At 46.2% G+C, this 17,065-nt stretch overlaps 1 protein-coding gene and 1 long non-coding RNA gene across 3 annotated transcripts; one reads left to right on the top strand and one right to left on the bottom strand.

The window, feature by feature from the left end:
- Positions 1-747: 747 nt before the first annotated feature.
- Positions 748-1,678, bottom strand: LOC130515969 (uncharacterized). The gene is made up of 2 exons (XR_008947315.1): positions 1,527-1,678; positions 748-942 (listed from the first exon to the last, which is right to left on the bottom strand). It is a non-coding gene; the product is annotated as an uncharacterized LOC130515969 (long non-coding RNA).
- A 108-nt stretch (positions 1,679-1,786) lies between these two features.
- vegfab (vascular endothelial growth factor Ab) lies at positions 1,787-13,188 on the top strand. 2 transcript variants are annotated; one of them, XM_057016670.1, is made up of 8 exons: positions 1,787-2,947; positions 4,486-4,528; positions 5,308-5,504; positions 6,058-6,134; positions 7,382-7,426; positions 9,234-9,308; positions 10,718-10,861; positions 11,319-13,188. In XM_057016670.1, exons 1-8 carry the CDS (start codon positions 2,894-2,896, stop codon positions 11,338-11,340), a joined length of 657 nt encoding a protein of 218 aa, XP_056872650.1. In that variant the 5' UTR covers positions 1,787-2,893; the 3' UTR covers positions 11,341-13,188. The 2 variants fall into 2 exon arrangements, with proteins under 2 accessions (XP_056872650.1, XP_056872651.1); XM_057016671.1 differs by lacking the exon at positions 9,234-9,308 and having other exon boundaries at positions 1,799-2,947.
- Positions 13,189-17,065: the final 3,877 nt, after the last annotated feature.

Raw genomic sequence — 17,065 nt, 5'->3', positions numbered from 1 at the left:
TTGATCAACTGTGCTGTAGAATGCATCTCGGGAGAATCAAATTGTGTGCCCTGACATTTTTTAAAAGATCACATCACAGCCCATTAGATAAGTGCTTTCAAAATGAGCAGTCCGTTTAGCCTCCCAGCTCCCACTATAAGCAGTTTAGCTTCTCAAAGACACCAAGAAGCAGCGTCAGAGGACAAGATGGATGAGTTTGCAGGTGAGGGAGAAAAGGAGACGCAGGTGAGGAGTCACGAGGGCCACGACAAGATCAGACAGGAAGGAAACTAAACTCATCATTACAGACGCTCACCTGAGCGAAACACGATTCAACACGGTCGATGACAGAAAAGCTAACTAACCCGAAGCAAGGAACTCATTCAGAGGGGGCAAAAATGAGACAGGAACAGGGAAAAACCACAGAAGAAGAAGAACTGGCCACAGGAAACCAAGGTCACTGTCCATGAGATCAGCGCTGACCCATTTCAGAATAACAGATAAACACTTTCCATCAGGTGTTTATTGGCAAGGCTGCTTTCGCCAGTCTAGCACCAGGATGACGTTTCCAAACGTGCAGGATTGTGCAGATGCAGGGGAGTCTGTTTGTTGTACTTTTCGGAAATGACTTCATTAACGTGTGTGAGTGTGCGCGCTTGTAATCGGCAAATCTGGGATTCACTAGTGGCTCTGTTATAACTGTCGAGTGGCACACACACAGTGAAACACACACTCTGAGTCAGCAGAAACAAGAGCCCGGAGACACTGTTAATGAACCCAAGTGTTATTTTTCAATTAAAGTAGGGGTACATGAAACTCCTCTCAGGTCCGTTTCAGCCACAGCTGAAGCCTGGACATCCTCAAAGCTCCCTTTCTCCTCCAACCCTCTCTGCTTTCCTGCTCCATCTTCACCTCGATTTGCTCTGCCGTGAAGTGTCCTGGGCTTCCCTCTGGCTCAGTCCTCTGCAAAACGCGATACCTGAATGTTTCAGCAGGTTCTGTTTGCCACCCGCGCGCGCACACACACACACACACACACACCACACACACACACACACCACACACACACACACACACAAACAAGCAACAAGCACACACACTTGCCAACTAACTTATGAGCTCTCTACACTTTCCAGTCTGTGGGCTGCAGTCCCGCACAGATCCAGCAGAGGGCACTACAACTATATGACGCTGTCACTATGAACTTTAAAAGATAATAAAATAATAAAATCATTCTTATCTGCATTTGTTAAAGACAGAAAGCACTTTAAAATAATTTGTTTTGAATTAGAGTCTCGCCTTTGTTTTACGGAATGAAAAAATAAAATTAGACGACACAACCGAGCTGCTAAATAAAATGACGTTTTTCCTTTTCTTCATCACATTTATCACACATTATGTGCTGTGTTTTTTGTTTGTTTGTTTGTTTGTTTTTATGCCTGATACTTATTCTAAAGATTGCACATTTAAAAATTGGTATTCTACATCCTGACACATAGACAGAAATGGTTTTTATTTCTAAATTCTTATTATGATCCTCGTCAGACCTATAATATCTGTTAGCTGAGCTCATCGATCATCATCGGTCCTTGTCGATGAAGCGTTCCACTATCGGGCAGCCTCCCCTCTCCCCGACACCCTTCTTCTCCTCCTCATCCTCGCGGTGATGTCTCAGCTGATGCCTGCAAAAAAAAGGGGGGGGGGGGGGGGGGGGGAAGGGAGCTGATGGACGCTGATGGAGTCACGACGCGCATTAAGGGCTGACTCTGCGTGTGTGCGTACTGATGATGGGCGCGTTAGACGTTAAGTCACGGGGTCCCACACGACGCTGTTCGGCGCACGCACGCACACGCCGGTTGGTATACGTGTCCGGCTGCACACGCTTTTATTATATCACTCTACCGGCTTTATATGGGAATTTATGCGGGCTTTAACGCACTTGTCATAATTCCCATATGCTGAAGATCGTGTTTCCCGCATCTGTCTTTAGTGCGTGAGCTATTCTTAGACGGTGCGTTTTCGATTCAAATCGGAACGCTGCGCACGACACGTGGAGGCGATTAAAACTGTTAAAGTCGTGGCAGCGGTGGAGGGTTTTTATTTTAGTTATTATTATTCTAACCTTTCAGCGTTCGGTTTTCATTCAAAAAGAGGGATGTAAATCGGACTAAACGGGCTTGTGGGCTGAGGTCTTTGGGGTTTTTAATAGCTTAGTGCTGATGCGGTCATATGAGTTGACGTTGAATGGGGAAACTTTTGAATAAGCGCGCAGTCTTCTATGGATCACACGATGTAGGACACGCCTCCCGTATATTTCTCCAATCATCCACGCCGCCGTTGGTAGTTTGAGACGAAGACAGAGGTGGACACAGTCTGTCATAACGGGAAGATCCGGGCCGCGTTAGTCTGCGACGGATTAAACACGCGCATACATACACGCACGCACACACAGACACATAGATGAAGTTTTGTAGGACGTCTGTCTCAGTGCGGCTTCCCTTTCAGTGAACGTCACCCGGGTCCGGAGGTTCAAGTTGCACCTAGGAGTGGGCTACAAGTTTCAAATGGACAGATATTTGGAGACGCCAACAAGCATGGGATTATTTCTGTGATGCGGATCCTTATTTGCCTGCAAGAAAATAAAGGTCGGCTGCGGAAAAATGTGACAAGCTGCGCGTCTTGGATTCTCGTGTTTCTGGATATCTTGAAAATCATTGGCAACAGTTGAGAAGGAAGACGTGTCTTGCTGAAAGGATTGTATCCGACCCAGGGACCAACATGGATCTGCCACTGAGCCCCCCGGTCCCTTATTTAAAGAAGTTTTAGCCAGTCCACGCGTGTCCCAAAAAAAACGCCTCGTTTGCCTCTTGGATTTGAAAATCATCGCAAGTCTTTGGATTAAATTTCCAACACAATGAACTTTATTGACAGTTTGACATTATTATTTTTGACGCTGTCAGCTGTCAAGGTGAGTTGCAGTCAGAAATCAGGACAGTCACACGCACATACACACACACACACACACACACACACACACACACACACACACACACACACACACACACAGAGAAAGAAAAAAACACTCGACCTTTATTGGCGAAATGTAACCACCGGTCATTAATGTGTAGCTCGTCCTTGCCTTTCGTCCTGCTAGGTCATTGCTCATGTTTAAACAAGCTGAAATATTTCGTGGAGGCTTATATACAGCTATTACGCAAACCCCGACACCGTATAGCCCAAACACGCACTCGTGACTGGTGCCAGCATTGCGTCGCAAAATGCGGTATATTTGGATGTTTGGGGCTTTTTGGGGGGTCTTGTTTAGTATGACGCCGTGCGTAAGCAGGCCTGCTCTTTAACCACCTTGGAGATATTATTACGCTTTAAAGGCACAGTTGCTCCATTCTGAATTAAGACCGTGTGAACAGGTTCACTCCAGGCGTTCAGGGTTCGCTTCTGAGTGAACTTTACGCTCCTTCACAGGTCGCCCCGGCTGAAACTATACATTTTAATGTTTTGGAGTGCTGCGTAAACCCTATATAATCATTAATCAAGTGCACTGCGCACGCTCGGAGCAACTAGGTAAAAATGCACCGGCAATGACGCGCACTGCAGTGTTTATTCACAGAAGTGATTCATTTACCAACAGCTAGTTCATCTAATAGCTTTTAATTATACCAGGATGTCCCAACTGGTAATAATTAGTCGGTCTATCATCACCAGGTTGAGGGGCCAGTGTTCGCAGCTTGACACTCTCCCATTAATAATTGAGTATATCGTGTTCTGGGGTCTCTCAGCCCACAAGGTTGGACCCTCTCACGCCACCAGAAGGGGCGGAGTCTGCGGCACCCACACACTCAGGCCCCTTTTTTCACTTTTCATTAAGGAGTTGGGGGGAGGCTTTGAGAGTGAATGCGAGTCGCTGCCGAAGGCGCAGGTCTCACGCAATATTGGCGTGATATTGCGTGAGATGCGCGCGCTTTTATACGTGAGAGAGAGAGGGACTGCGTGTGCGCGACAGCGGGATAGATCTGTGCGTAACGCGCGCACGGATGGAAAGTTTCCAGAATCCTTTGTGCTTCGGCTGGTGCGGTGACAGCTGCCCCCGGTGTGAGGGAAAGCTGCAGACTGGAACCCTGACTGGTTTAAATGGCAACTTTTATTAATCCCAGTTGCCAAGAAGCCGCGTAGGTGCACTAAGTAAAGCCCTTACTGTGACTCCAAACAAACCCCGGGCAGCCTCAATAGTCACGCACGCGGCTTGTATAGAATCAAAGTTTAAAACATCTTCCTGCGTTTACGTTTTGACATTAACGAACACGTGTTTTAAAAACACCATTTGACCTCTATCCTGACCTCTGCATAGGTTTTCCCATGAGACTGTGCTTATCATGTGTCAATAAATCTAAGAAATGCTCACAAGTAAATTCATTTTTTACGCAAAAACGCACAGATATTGGAATTTGTGTACAATCTGCTAACAGCCGTTTCCCCCCCTCGTTGCAGAGTGCCCACATACCGAAAGAAACAGAAAGAGGTCCACATGACGGTAGGTGGGAAGGGCACCGTGGGAATACCGTGAGAGCTGCTCCCTGCCTGGCATTCAGCCAATTAGTGCTTGTTTGAGGTTCACCTTGATCCTCACGGGGGGGTTGGCGCCCCCTGGTGGAAGTCAGTTCAGTTCTTCCCAGCTGTTGCACTTGGCAAATTAGAGCATTTTCCGGAAACTCCAAGTATAATTTTTGGGAAATTAGTTGTAAAAGACTCATTTTCAAAATGGTTTTCCAGCTCTCCTTTTTATGTCCCGTAACATTGCCCAACATTCAATTTACACAACCAAGAAGTCTGATATTGTTTGGTTTGGCTCCCAAACGCGCTGTCAGGCTGGAAATGGTTCAGGCTGTGATTGATATTTTGGAGATCCAGCTTGTCTCTGGTCTAATAACTTTCTCAAGAGCAAAACCCATGGAGGGGGGGGAGGGGGGGTGTCAGACTGATGATGGGAAAACAGCTGTTATTGGGTGAGCTAAATCTTAGTGGGAAAGAAGACGTAAATTGTGCTTGCATGTCTGTTACTGTAGGTCGATCTCTATTTAGATAAACCAAGTGCATCCCAGTGGAACAACAGAAAGTGAAACGTGTGCGTGCATGTGTGTTTCATCCCTTTGTGATCCTTTGTGAGCCTGCCAAGATTTTTTTCTTCTTCTTCACGTGTCGTTTGAGTTATTTAGTCACAGTTGAAGCACCGGATCACTCCGGAGGCAGCAGGTTAGCCTCAAGTTCTGCTGTCGTTTTGCTAAATCTGCGCCGTGGTTCTCGTTTTCCCAGTGATCCCTTTCATGGAGGTGTACAACAAGAGTCTCTGCAGGCCTCGGGAGCTGCTGATAGAGATCCTGCAGGAGTATCCCGAAGAGGTGGAGCACATCTTTATCCCATCCTGCGTGGTGTTGCGGCGCTGCGCCGGCTGCTGCAACGATGAGATGCTGCAGTGCACACCCACAGCCAGCTATAACATTACAATGGAGGTCAGCATACGTTATTTATGACTGTGTTTATGTCTTTGCTCTGTATGGAGCGTTTAATGTTTTATTTTTGCTCCCATGTCCCGCCACCGTTGCCCTTTAGGTCGACACAATAACCTTCTCCAGTCAAACATGCAACACTGTCAGCAAAGATCAGCAACATTTTTGGCCTTGTGTTGCCTTTTACCCCTCCCTCGATTCACGACACAAGCGTCTTTTGTGAGGACAAATTCGAATTTTGGCCCTTTTGTCAACTTTTTCCAGGTTTGTTCCAAGTATTTGTGGAGTTTCTTAAGAACCGAAGCAGAAAATGCAGCCGAATGCACAATTCAATCTGCGCCGCTTATGCAAATAGTAGGAATTTGGCCCGTCGAGACGAACGTTTTTGCGGCGATAATTTTCCAGTCAAAGAGGCTCGAACAGAACCAGCCGCAGCCAGCGGAAAATATGACGGAACCTCTGTTTGTGTGGCGTCTGAGGAACTTTGCACCTTATCCCCGCTCTCCTGCTCCCGTCATCCAAACCTTTGACTTTGTCTTTGTCTCTCTCTGTGCAGATAAAAAGAATAAAATTCCATAAGCAGCAGAACAACATCTTCATGAGTTTTACAGAACACAGCGCCTGTGAGTGTAGGTAAGAAACCCGTGAGACCCCGACCGCGCGGCCCAGCAGAGGCTGAGCTAACACGTTGTTACTCCTTGTTGCAGCTTTGAGGACGCCTCCTTCGTCCTCCTCCATCAGTTCGTCCCCGCTGACACTGATGAAGCGACGACAGATGCGTCGCTTCTGTTCTTCTAAATGCTGCTTTCTTTACCTAATGGATTGTTCTTTTTCTGCATTTGTTTTGATTGTCTGACTCCAAACCAACCAAAAACATTAATATTTCATATTTATATCGCCGCCTTTTAATGGTGATTTCAACATTCCTTCCAATCGTTTTTAAATATTTCACTTTTTATCGCACTTCTTGTTTTCGGAGATGTGAAACAGACGATTTGAGCAACATAGCCGAGATTTTTCTTCTTTTTTTTTTTTAAGTCTGACAAATGAGGAGGATGTGCATTATCCTCCCACTTTTACAGGAAGTCAGAAAAGCAAACAAACCAGTGCAGGGAAGACAATAATTCAAGCCAGTTTGCTCCAGAAAATAAATGTTTGTCTTGTTGTTGTTGCTCGTCTGTAAAGACATGTCAGCAGTAGTTGATGTATCAACTGGGATGGTTGGAAAATAGGACAAAAAGTGTGTTTGTGACTGTGGACCCAACGTTGGGGTGACAATCTAACTAGCGGCTAAAATAATGGATGATTTAATTCCATTTTTTTGACAGCATTGGCATTGTACACTTCCTGTGTGAACAGGAAGTCAGTTGGACGGTATTCCAGCTGACATAATGTGCTTTAATGCGCTGTAAAAGTATCGGATCCGGCTCCTTGGTCTTATAGCATGGTCTGTGCTTCTTTGCTCATTATTCATTTCAGTAGAAACAAGGATTTATGACAGTTTTTCCTTTCATTTTGAATGAAACAGTTTCTCAACAGTTCTTGATAGTTGCTGCCAGTAACTCTGTTTCTCTATCAGCAAAAGTTGACAGTTGAACAAGAAGTGGCTGTTGGTGTGTGTGTGTGTGTGTGTGTGTGTGTGTGTGTGTGTGTATTTTTCCCAAGAGTTGCTTGGGTTCCAAAATGAAAGTGAAAAAGTGAACGCCACTTTTATGATAGTTTCTTGTAAGCGTGATGATGTAATTTGATTGGAAGAGATTAAAGAGAGTCCACACACATGCTGGTAATGAGCCTCCGTGTGATCACCGCCTGTCTCCTGTTACCTGGAGACAAAAGCGTGCTGCCATTTAATGCCATGTTGTTTTGTCCTCCGTTTTCAGGGTAAAGCCAGAAGTGAATGAACAGAAAGAAAAGCAGAATGAAAAGTGAGTACAGCACTAATTCTGCATGGAGATTTGGGTTTGTTTTGGGGGGGGACAATGAGGGCTTGAGATCTGATCTTTTTTTTCCTGTTTTCCTTCACAAACACCCTCACTCTCGGTCTCATCCGAGTCTATTCCTTTATGTGAAAGCACCTGCTTTTGACCTCCTTCTCAAATTCACACACACACACACCCAGAACACACACACACACACACACACACACACACACACACACACACACACACAAGGCTCCACAATGGCATTACTTTGCCAGACGAGCTACTGCGGGAGATTAGCACAAAGTTCTCAGGTGATAAATACCAGCTCCGCCGTTCAGGTGAATGAGTGACACCTGATGAGGTCATTGCCTTCCATACCTGTCCTTTACACCTTTCCTCCCTCCTCTTGCTGATTGCCATGGCACCGTTTTTTCCTCGTTAGCGTTCGCATCCCTCTCAGCTCTGTTTGCCCCTGTTACCGGCTGCTCTGATATAGATAACAGTGTTTTTGAAGACGGGTTAAACTTTTGTGTTTATGGTCGCCGGTTGTGTCCCCATCCTGAGCCACAGGAGCCGATGAGTTAAGAGTCATTAAAGCTCTTGCTTCAGCTCTTGCTGGCTGTTTTTTCATCTGACGGGCAATTGTTGATTGTGTTTTTGCTTTATGTCATCCATCATTTAGATAAGAGCCCTCCTCTCTAACCTTGTCTTAACTGTTTTACGAGTCCAGCTCCGGAGGCGTGTGGCTACACAGTGATCTTAAGGTCGTTCAACTCCGGCTCCCGCCTCTTTTCATACTTTAATGTCAGTGTTCGTGTCGGCTGACGACCTCTTAGCGGCGACAGGTCATCAGAGGTCTGTTAGGATGAGGCTGTTAGCTGAATGTTAGCACGCGCCGAGAAGGGAGATTCATTTCTGATTACTTTTTGTATGGTGTCCGCAAAAACTAATGACATTCCCGTCGGCCTCGGCCAGATGCTGCGTTTAATGCTAATTGACAAGCATGCTAACGCGCTGAGCAAAGCTGAGCACAGGCAAGCGCTGTAGCCGTGAAACATGATCATTTTAGGAACGTCTTCATGTGATGAGAACCTACAGGAACACTTGGTAGAGAGCTGTCACACAACCGTAGTCTCTCATTTTTTGTTTATTTACTCCTTATGTGGCCGCTATAAATCAACATTTAAAGCCCTCAAAGATGAAAACTGGTAAATACATTAACTTTTTCTTATAAAGGAAAAAAAATACAATAACATCTGGATTGGTGTACAAGTTTAGGTCAGCTATTTTTCAGTATTACCTGAAGCTAAAGCTAATTGTGTGGGTATCAGAACGTTCCCATGAAACCTGCGCCAGCGCTGCGGTCTGAGCAATCGTTCTGGGAAAATTCAGAAGTGGCATTGAGCAATTAGTTCAACCAGAACCGCCCTTGTTCTGAACATTTCAGAAAACAAACTGGGCCAAACCTCAAATTGCATTTTGTGAGGTAATTTTTTCAGAGCTTTTTAAACTCATCAGGGAAAATGTTTTTTTTTAATCGCAGACCTTTTGGAAAGCATCTACAATAAGCTGGTTTCCTGTGGGTTTATTTACTAAGACTTTTTTGTCCAGTGATTTCATATTGTTGAGGGAAAACACAGGAAACGGTCCATTTTAGTCAATCGGACTGATACAAAATAGCTGAAACGATTAGCTATTTCCAGTCTTGCTGGATCGTCTGTTTGATTAAGAGAAATTAAGGCCAAAAATTTCATGTCCCAGCTCACCCTCTCAGGCATCTCTCTGCGTTGTTGTCCTCTTTCTCTTGCAGAAAATCCCGGAAAAGCAAGGCTAAAGGCCAAAAGAGAAAACGAAAGAAAAGCCGTGACAAAACATATCACGATGCGTATGTCAGCTCCGCCTTCTCCACCTACCTGCACCTGAGTGTTGCGCTTCTTATAATTAAGCTCATTTGGGAGGAGATCATTTGCCCATATTAATTTGCACCATTTGCCTTTAGCCACAATAATTAGCATGTCGCTTCCGTTAATCGTCCTAACTGTCACCGGTCCTGTTGCACATACTCAGTGTTTCGTTGTCTCAGCTGCCTTGTTTGCTAACATGTTGCTAATGTAGACATTGCTGAACGTAGCTCAGCAGACCTACTAGCAATATCCATTAAAAAATCCCCTCAAAAGAGCCATCTAACCCACCAAACCCTCCCTACTTAAACCAGAATTTAAGGACCAGGCCACCAAGATGCAACAGAGTGTCAGGAGAAAGAGTAGAAACACGAGGTACAAGTTGTCCACAGCATCTATTCAGATAGCGAGATTTTCTGCCAGATAACGGTGATGTTTAAAGAAGTCGGCGTAAACAGATCGGCGGAAAGCTGTAATCCGAAGCTCCGACTGAAACATGTCAACAGCTCCGCCAGCATGGCTACGCAGACCGTCCCCCCGTATCTGAATTGGGATCGGCAAGAGTCCAATCACGGTCCTGTGTTCAGTGTTGAGTCTGTGGCGCTTTGCTGTGTCTCATACCTGTCTCTCTTCCACCCTTTGTTCTTTTCATCTCCACAAACAGGTTTTTGTTATCCCGTCCACAATGCTGGTACTTTTGTGTGATGTACAGATACCGCCGATGGCTATCTGCTGCCTTTTATGGGCGGTTATCGGAAAACATTGTTCAACAAGTGCTGTTTTGTGTCTTTTCTCCAAAAGCCGCCATTTATTTTCTCTTTAAAAGAAGGATTGTTTGTTTGTTTTTCAGTGACCGCACTGTGAAAGAAATGTGTATCTTTGTGTTGAACTGTAATTTGTGTTTTAAGATGTTAATGGGGTATCTGAGCCACGATTTAATGTCTCTGTGGTAACCACAGCGTCCGGTTTTGTCTCAATAAAATGAAGCCTTTCTTAATGGTGCACTAAACGGACCCTTGAGTCTTCTTTGTTGAGCGTTTCCGCCTGAGAGGTGCGCCGTCGACAACGCGCGTCATTTTAGGTGGCATGAACCGAACCAGAGCTTTGCTTCCTGCATGTCAAGCGCAAACAGGGCAATTCTGAGCGGTCCGGTGGCTAAAGAAGGATGGGGGGGGTGCGGGAGGGTAATTTTACTGCTTGGATGCTTGTCTGCTTGGTGGTTACCTGTGTGCGCTGCTAGCTCATCAACAAAGTCGTCCTGCGGCGACCCGGAAGAGCAAAAAGGAGTTCCTGACCGGGCAGACGGGTGGCCTTTAGATTGAGAGGATGTACTCTGTAGTAACCTGTCTCTCTCACTCTTCCTCCCCACCTCTGTCTCTGTCTCTCCATCCAGCGCTTGTGAGCCGTGTTGCGATCACTGCTCGGACAGGAGGAAGCGTCTGTTCGTGCAGGATCCCGTAACCTGCCGGTGTTCCTGCAAACACACAGATGAACACTGTAAAGATCGCCAGCTAGAGCTCAACGAACGGACCTGCAAGTGAGTGTGCACACGCGCACGTAGACGGTCCCAAAACGACCAGTGCCCAACCCAGTTACGACGCCTTCAAACGCTTCTGAACAAGAACGCACCTTGTTTTGTTACTTCAGCTGGCCTGAATGGGGAGATTGGCGCACTTTGACTTCTCTTGTTCTCCACATGCAAGAAATCTAGAATTTATGGTGCAGCTGAACATAAAGACATCCAATAATAGTCAGCCCAAATCATAAATCAAGCTGATCTACTGCTGCTCGATGAAAAACCTGCACAAATTTGTGGGTCTAACATATGTGCGCTGCAGCCCGCCACCAGGGGGCGATGTAGAGGCTTTCAACATAAATACGTTAAGATAAACCCTGAAAGTTCCGGAGGAGGGGAGACGTTGCGCTTGTTTGTTGAGCAACAGTGGAACCTACGGGATCTGACCTTGGTTCTCTCTTTCTCCTTCCCTGCGCAGATGTGACAAGCCAAGAAGATGAGAGCGGCGGAAAACCAGTACAAGATGAAGGAATATTCTAGAGATATTTCGCAGCACAGCACTTTGACCTTTGACCCGTCTTTTCCGTGGAAAGCATTCCCCGTGGACTGTGTGAGAGAGAACAAAAGAGAGAGACAGGACTGAAGTGTCCTCCCATTGTACAACAGCGTGTATATAGACCATGATATAAGAGTACAGAATTGTCATGCTGCTACGGAGAGAGAGAGAGAGAAAAAACTAAACCCATCATTTGACAAGAGCCGTCATTTTGCATTTCTAACCGGCTTGTGATGCAGGTGTAGTCGTGTCGTCAATTCTCTGTATGCAATTACTTCACTGGATATGCGTCTACTGTGGTTGTGTGTCAATCCTAAATTGCGAAACCTCCCAATCTGATATATATTTAACTGCTAAAACAGCGGGTGAGGCCGAAGAGGACACGGGAGCGCTCTCATTTAAGACTCGGCGGATGGATTCGCCTCGGCCGGTGCCTGCCTTTGCTTTTTTTTGGCTTTGGGAGTGTGACAGCAGGACAACCGGGACAGCCGATGGGACATTCGGATCCATCCCGACGCGGTGTCGATTGATTTCTGGTCAAAGACGCTCGCCAGGGCCACGGAGGACTTTCGCTAACGGCACTTCCGCCCATGCAAGGGAGGGGAGGGGAGACTCCGGAGCGCCGCACACTTTTAAAGGGATTCTGGTTGTCAACATACTGTAGCGCCTCCTGTTCTGCTATGCCCGACATTGAAAACCACTGAAAACATCCTATACTGTAGTTTGATTCCATTTGACAAACTGTGCCTCACGAAATGTACTGAGAAATCTTTGAGTGCTTTTTAAATTATTCTCTTTTGTTTGTTTTTTTTGTTTTTTTTCCTGTTCGTTTGTTTCCCGTTTTTGAGGAACGGGAGGCGGCGGTGGGGGAGGGGTGGGGTTGAAGGTAGTTTTATTAGTTATTAATACAGAACTCACTGATTACATTTCTCCTTCTCTCAGCCTGTACATACTCAATATGCCTTTATGCCATAGTCCATTCTAGATAATTTATATTATAGAGTATTTTTCAGTATTCACTCTTCTACCCATATTTAATTTGGTCTATTTATATAAGCAGTGTTATGTAGCTGTAGCTGTCCTGTCTCCCCCATGTCTAAGGTCAACGATGGCTACTCTCAGCAAATACTAAGAATAGTAATAATAATTTAACATTCCCTACATGGATCATGTGTACCGGTGAGCTGACGGCATCTCAGCTCTATGCACCCCTCTCGTCGGGTGATTCGTAGAGTTTGAACGTGCGTCTGTGTGTCCCTGTGTTTGTGCGTGTGAGTGTGTCGTCACAGGCCTCTGCTGATGCCGGCACCTGTGGGCAGGTGTTAGTACCTTGTATTTAAGTATTTAAGCAGTGGGCTTTTGTCCCTTCCGCCAGACGCAAATACAAATGACACGCTAGAGGCTCGGTGTACAAACCACCACGTCGCCACTGTTTTTAATCTGGTTAACAACCTGCGGCATTTTAGATCCCCGTTCTTAGGTCTCAGTGTCTCTCCTTCACTATTAACTTGTTTTGTTTTTTGTCTATGTAAAGCAGTAAAAGCATATTTATTTTCAAAATTTTATTGTTTTTTATATAAAATAAGGAAAAGGTTGCTGTGTTGTGAATGCTGTGTTTTCAAGAGGTTTCTTTGGACGTCGTGAGTTTTGTTGTGCCTGCTCCCAAATGGGCTGTTTCTGTGCTCTTCTCACGCATCTCGGTGAAAATTTCTGTACAATCTGAACGCAAAACGGATCGAGTGTGAAGCTCCTGCACAGATATTCAACCGTATGAATAAAATGACACTTTGAAGCGGTGTGAAATAATTTCATCTCTTAAAGGGAACCGTCAACGGACGGGTCGGAGCGCCGGAGGAAGAAGAAAAACACTCTCAGGAGTCAAAAGGAGCTGCACTATTTTTGAGCACTGGGCCGGGAGGAAATAAAGCCCGACTGTGCAGCTGATGCAGGTTAGTTTCTTCAGATTTGAATGGAATCTAAAGGACAGCAACAGAAGTGCCAGCCCCTTTCCCACCAACATTTCCAGGAACTTTTTTGAGCGGGAATTTATCTACCCGGGGATATAAAACAAAAAATCCCGGTTATCACCGTGGGTTCTGTTTCCATCACAGTTTAAAGTTCTGGAAGATGTTTCCAAATTCGGCCAATGACGTATTGAGGCGAGAGCGGCGGTCGGGCCCATCTCGACTGTTGTGGTCCCTAACCTCTTCCGTAGACTCGGTCGTTCCCACTAGCTTCCTTTCTCGTTAATTTCTCTCAAAAGAGCCGGACCGTGTCGTAGCTTCTCTTTAGTTCTACTATTAAAACAATGAAAACCAATAAAGTCAGGCCTGTACTGAAATAACAGCTGTTGGCGTGTTCTACCAATCAGCTTCCTCCATCCTTCCAGCTCAAAAAGGGAGAAATGATGGAAAGAAAAAGGGGTATCGACTGATTGGTTCACTGAAACTTTCTCTCCTCCATACAGAGATCTCTTTCTGTGTTACTGTAGCAACTCCTCGCCCAACTTGGCGGCTAGGCTAACCGCCCCGTCAGCATTTGAATGAATGGTTATATAACTCCGCAGGCCAACCGTCGGGATTATCTGTGCAGATTTGTTTGGACAGTCAACAGATAAAAGGCAGGAAAAGATAAAAGGCAGGAAAAACTCAGTCCATGATCAATGCGGAAAGAACGACGCTGAGCTGCTGCACCTGTGTGAAATGTTTACCTGATTCTGTTTGGTATGAGATTCCTCTGAATACCAGGTGCTGCTGTCATTCATGTTAAAAGTAGAAAACTCTCCCCCATGAGAAGCAGGTATGTGTGATGCATCAGGCTATAATAAGATTAATATGATGAAACTATTCGATTCATCGCTCAGACAACCGGCGATTAACTGTCTTTCACTATTATTTCTAAACTTATTGTTACCTCAGTCAGCACTAATCCTCCTTCTCCGTGCTTTTAACTTTGATTATCCCAGCAGAATCTCCAGGTGAGTCATTCAGGAGGTGAAAGTTCGGCTTCACCCTGACAGAAAATGATGAGTGAGGCAACGCTCCGTCTCAGAATCCCCTCCCCCGTCCCACCTGCATCTCCAGAGAGGCATTTCTCAGACATGCAGACGAGCAGGTAACCAATCAGTTGTGTCAGCAGCTCAGATAATCCAGAATAATCGATTTTATTTTGTAATAGGTGCTCACTGCACTGATGCATTTTAAACGTGCGGCTCAAGGGAATTCATAAATGGGAAGAAAAGGAACAGTTAAAAATGGGATTAGCGATTTGCTCGGTGACACCAAAGAAGTAGCTGATCTCCAGGCCCCCCAGGCCAAATCTAACCCGTATGAATGCGGATTAGGAGGAGGTTTCTCGATCTTGGGCCTTGTTTGTTTTGAAACTCGCCCCTGCTTATCCCTGTGGCTTGCTGCTTAAGATTAGCTCCTAACCCATGCACCTTTATGTGCATACCTAAATATAAAGAACACCATATAATGGTCCCCCCCTCCCCCCTACTAGTTAAAACACCCAAAGAATGTTATAAACCATCTAATCTGCGATTTACTAGCAACCCAGAACCCAGTGAGAAAAGCTAGGTCCAGCCCACTGGAGGGTTTAGATTATTTTAGGATGTTTTATTGTGGTAAGTATATTTAGTGTATGTGTGTGTGTGTGTGTGTGTGTAGGCATTTTTTATAAGATGGCATTTACCACCTCTGCTCACATTTGAACGTTGGACAGTTGCCCGTCACGTGCGCCCGACCGTAAAAAAAGAATGCGGTCGGAAAATGTGACAGCTTTTATCAGAACTTGTTATCTGACAGAAGTGGAAATAAAAAGAGCTGAATAATGTGTCACGGTTCATTGATGAGGCAACGCGCTGCAGAATAAAAAGGGCTGGAGATCTTTTTTTAAAACCACAGGCTAACGGGTGCTTGGTTTTGTCGTCACATGACCGTATCAGTTAGTGTATTTAAAAATGTGCTGTAACGATTTGACTCGTATTAGTTACTTAATTTTAGTGTTTTTGTCCTTCTGCTCGACTCCATTGTTCAACTCCAAATATTTTTTATTAATAAAACCGTTATAGAGGTCGTTAAAATCCACTGTTCTTCCCTTTCAGACGGCTGAGTCAGCAAAGAAATCTTTGGGTTTTAGAAGTAAATATCTTTGAATCTCAGGGTGATGCAGCTGCTTGAAAACAAAATAAAATGCATGAAAAGAGGAAATTGAAGAATTGGTCACTGTTAGGAACTTTGCCGCAGTACAGGCACTCGCCCACCGATCCTGCGGTGGCGCTCCGCTGACATCAGCCTGGCACGCCCAAGCTGCATAGGCTGCTCCGCAGCAGTCGGCGCATCTGGGGGCCCGGTGTGGGCCCCCTGAACTGGACTGGGAGGCCCCAATTGAGCAAGGAACAGAACTGAGGTCGTGGATGGTGCGGGCGAATGACGGAGGGCAGGAGGCTCGCCCCCAGCGGTTGTCCAGTGAAATGAGGGAATGCAGATCCTGAGATTCCTGCCGGAGCTGGAGTTCGTCCTGCAGATGCTCCTTAGCCCTTGCAGGAACACTCCATGAAGCGCTGGCTCGTTCCACCCTGAGTCGGCAGCTAGGGTTCAGAATTCCACCGAGAAGTCCACTACTGAGCGGCCTCCCTGGCGGAGGGAAAGCAGAAGACATGGCTTCCTGGCGACGGTGGGAGCCGAGTGCCTGTGCCCACGCCTGCGCCTTGCCCCGTAGAAGACCCACAAGATAGGACACCTTGGAGAAGTCGCTGGTGAAAAACTGGGCCTTCTGATGAAAGTCTAACCGCTGAAGGAGGAATCCCCGACACTTGTCCAGGGTCACAGATGTGGGAACTGGGGTTCTGCAGAGACGTGTCATTGGTGCTGGCCAAGGGACCGGTTGATTGCGGAACAGAGCCTGCAAGGAGCGAGACCTGTTGAGTTAGGTCCGCCATTGCCTGGGCCACCTGGGTGCTGTTCTCCACCAGGGCTTGTAATAGCTGTCTGTAAGGCTCCCTGGTGGGACACAGCCTGCCGTGTGTCCGCGGGGTCCATTTGCTGGCCTATTTGTTCCGTTAGGAACTGTAGACACGAATCAATACCCCAAATGCAGACACACACGATAGGGTGAGTTTGGAAACAGGTTTACTGAGGTCCAAGTTCTGAACAGGGCCAATGGGTGCAGGTGAGAGACAAACACAGTCGGACTGGAGCAGGCTGGGCAGCGCGAGCAGGCATCCAAGAGACGATCTGCGGGAAAGACGAAGGATTAGTCCAGACAGGTAACAGGTTCGAGGACAGAACCTTAGGAGCCAGGCTGTACCACAGAGGGTTAACAACGAATCGGCCAAGAGTGGAGAGATGAACAGGCTTTGAAAGTGTATCGCAGGTGTGGATAATGACAGGCGATCGTCTACAGGTGTGCCTTGCTCGCCCCACAGAGGAAAGGCAGGAAACCGCTCCGCCCATGCCTGAAAACAATCACAGACGGGGGAGAGGAAAAACACTCGGGGCTCCCAACAGTCACCATGTATCCTCATGAATTGTAGTGTTGCTCCTGTTTAAGTTGTTTAAGTTTCCTCAAACTTTATGACAAAACATGACTTTTCAAAAAATATACCATCACAAATATGCTGACAAAAAAGAAGTCAGTCTGAGGACTTCAGACCGCCGTCGGCCAAT

The sequence above is a fragment of the Takifugu flavidus genome, chromosome 19 (assembly GCF_003711565.1).
Source record: "Takifugu flavidus isolate HTHZ2018 chromosome 19, ASM371156v2, whole genome shotgun sequence".
In the NCBI taxonomy this organism is placed as follows: domain Eukaryota; kingdom Metazoa; phylum Chordata; class Actinopteri; order Tetraodontiformes; family Tetraodontidae; genus Takifugu; species Takifugu flavidus.
This window is presented reverse-complemented; position numbering and strand designations above follow the sequence as displayed.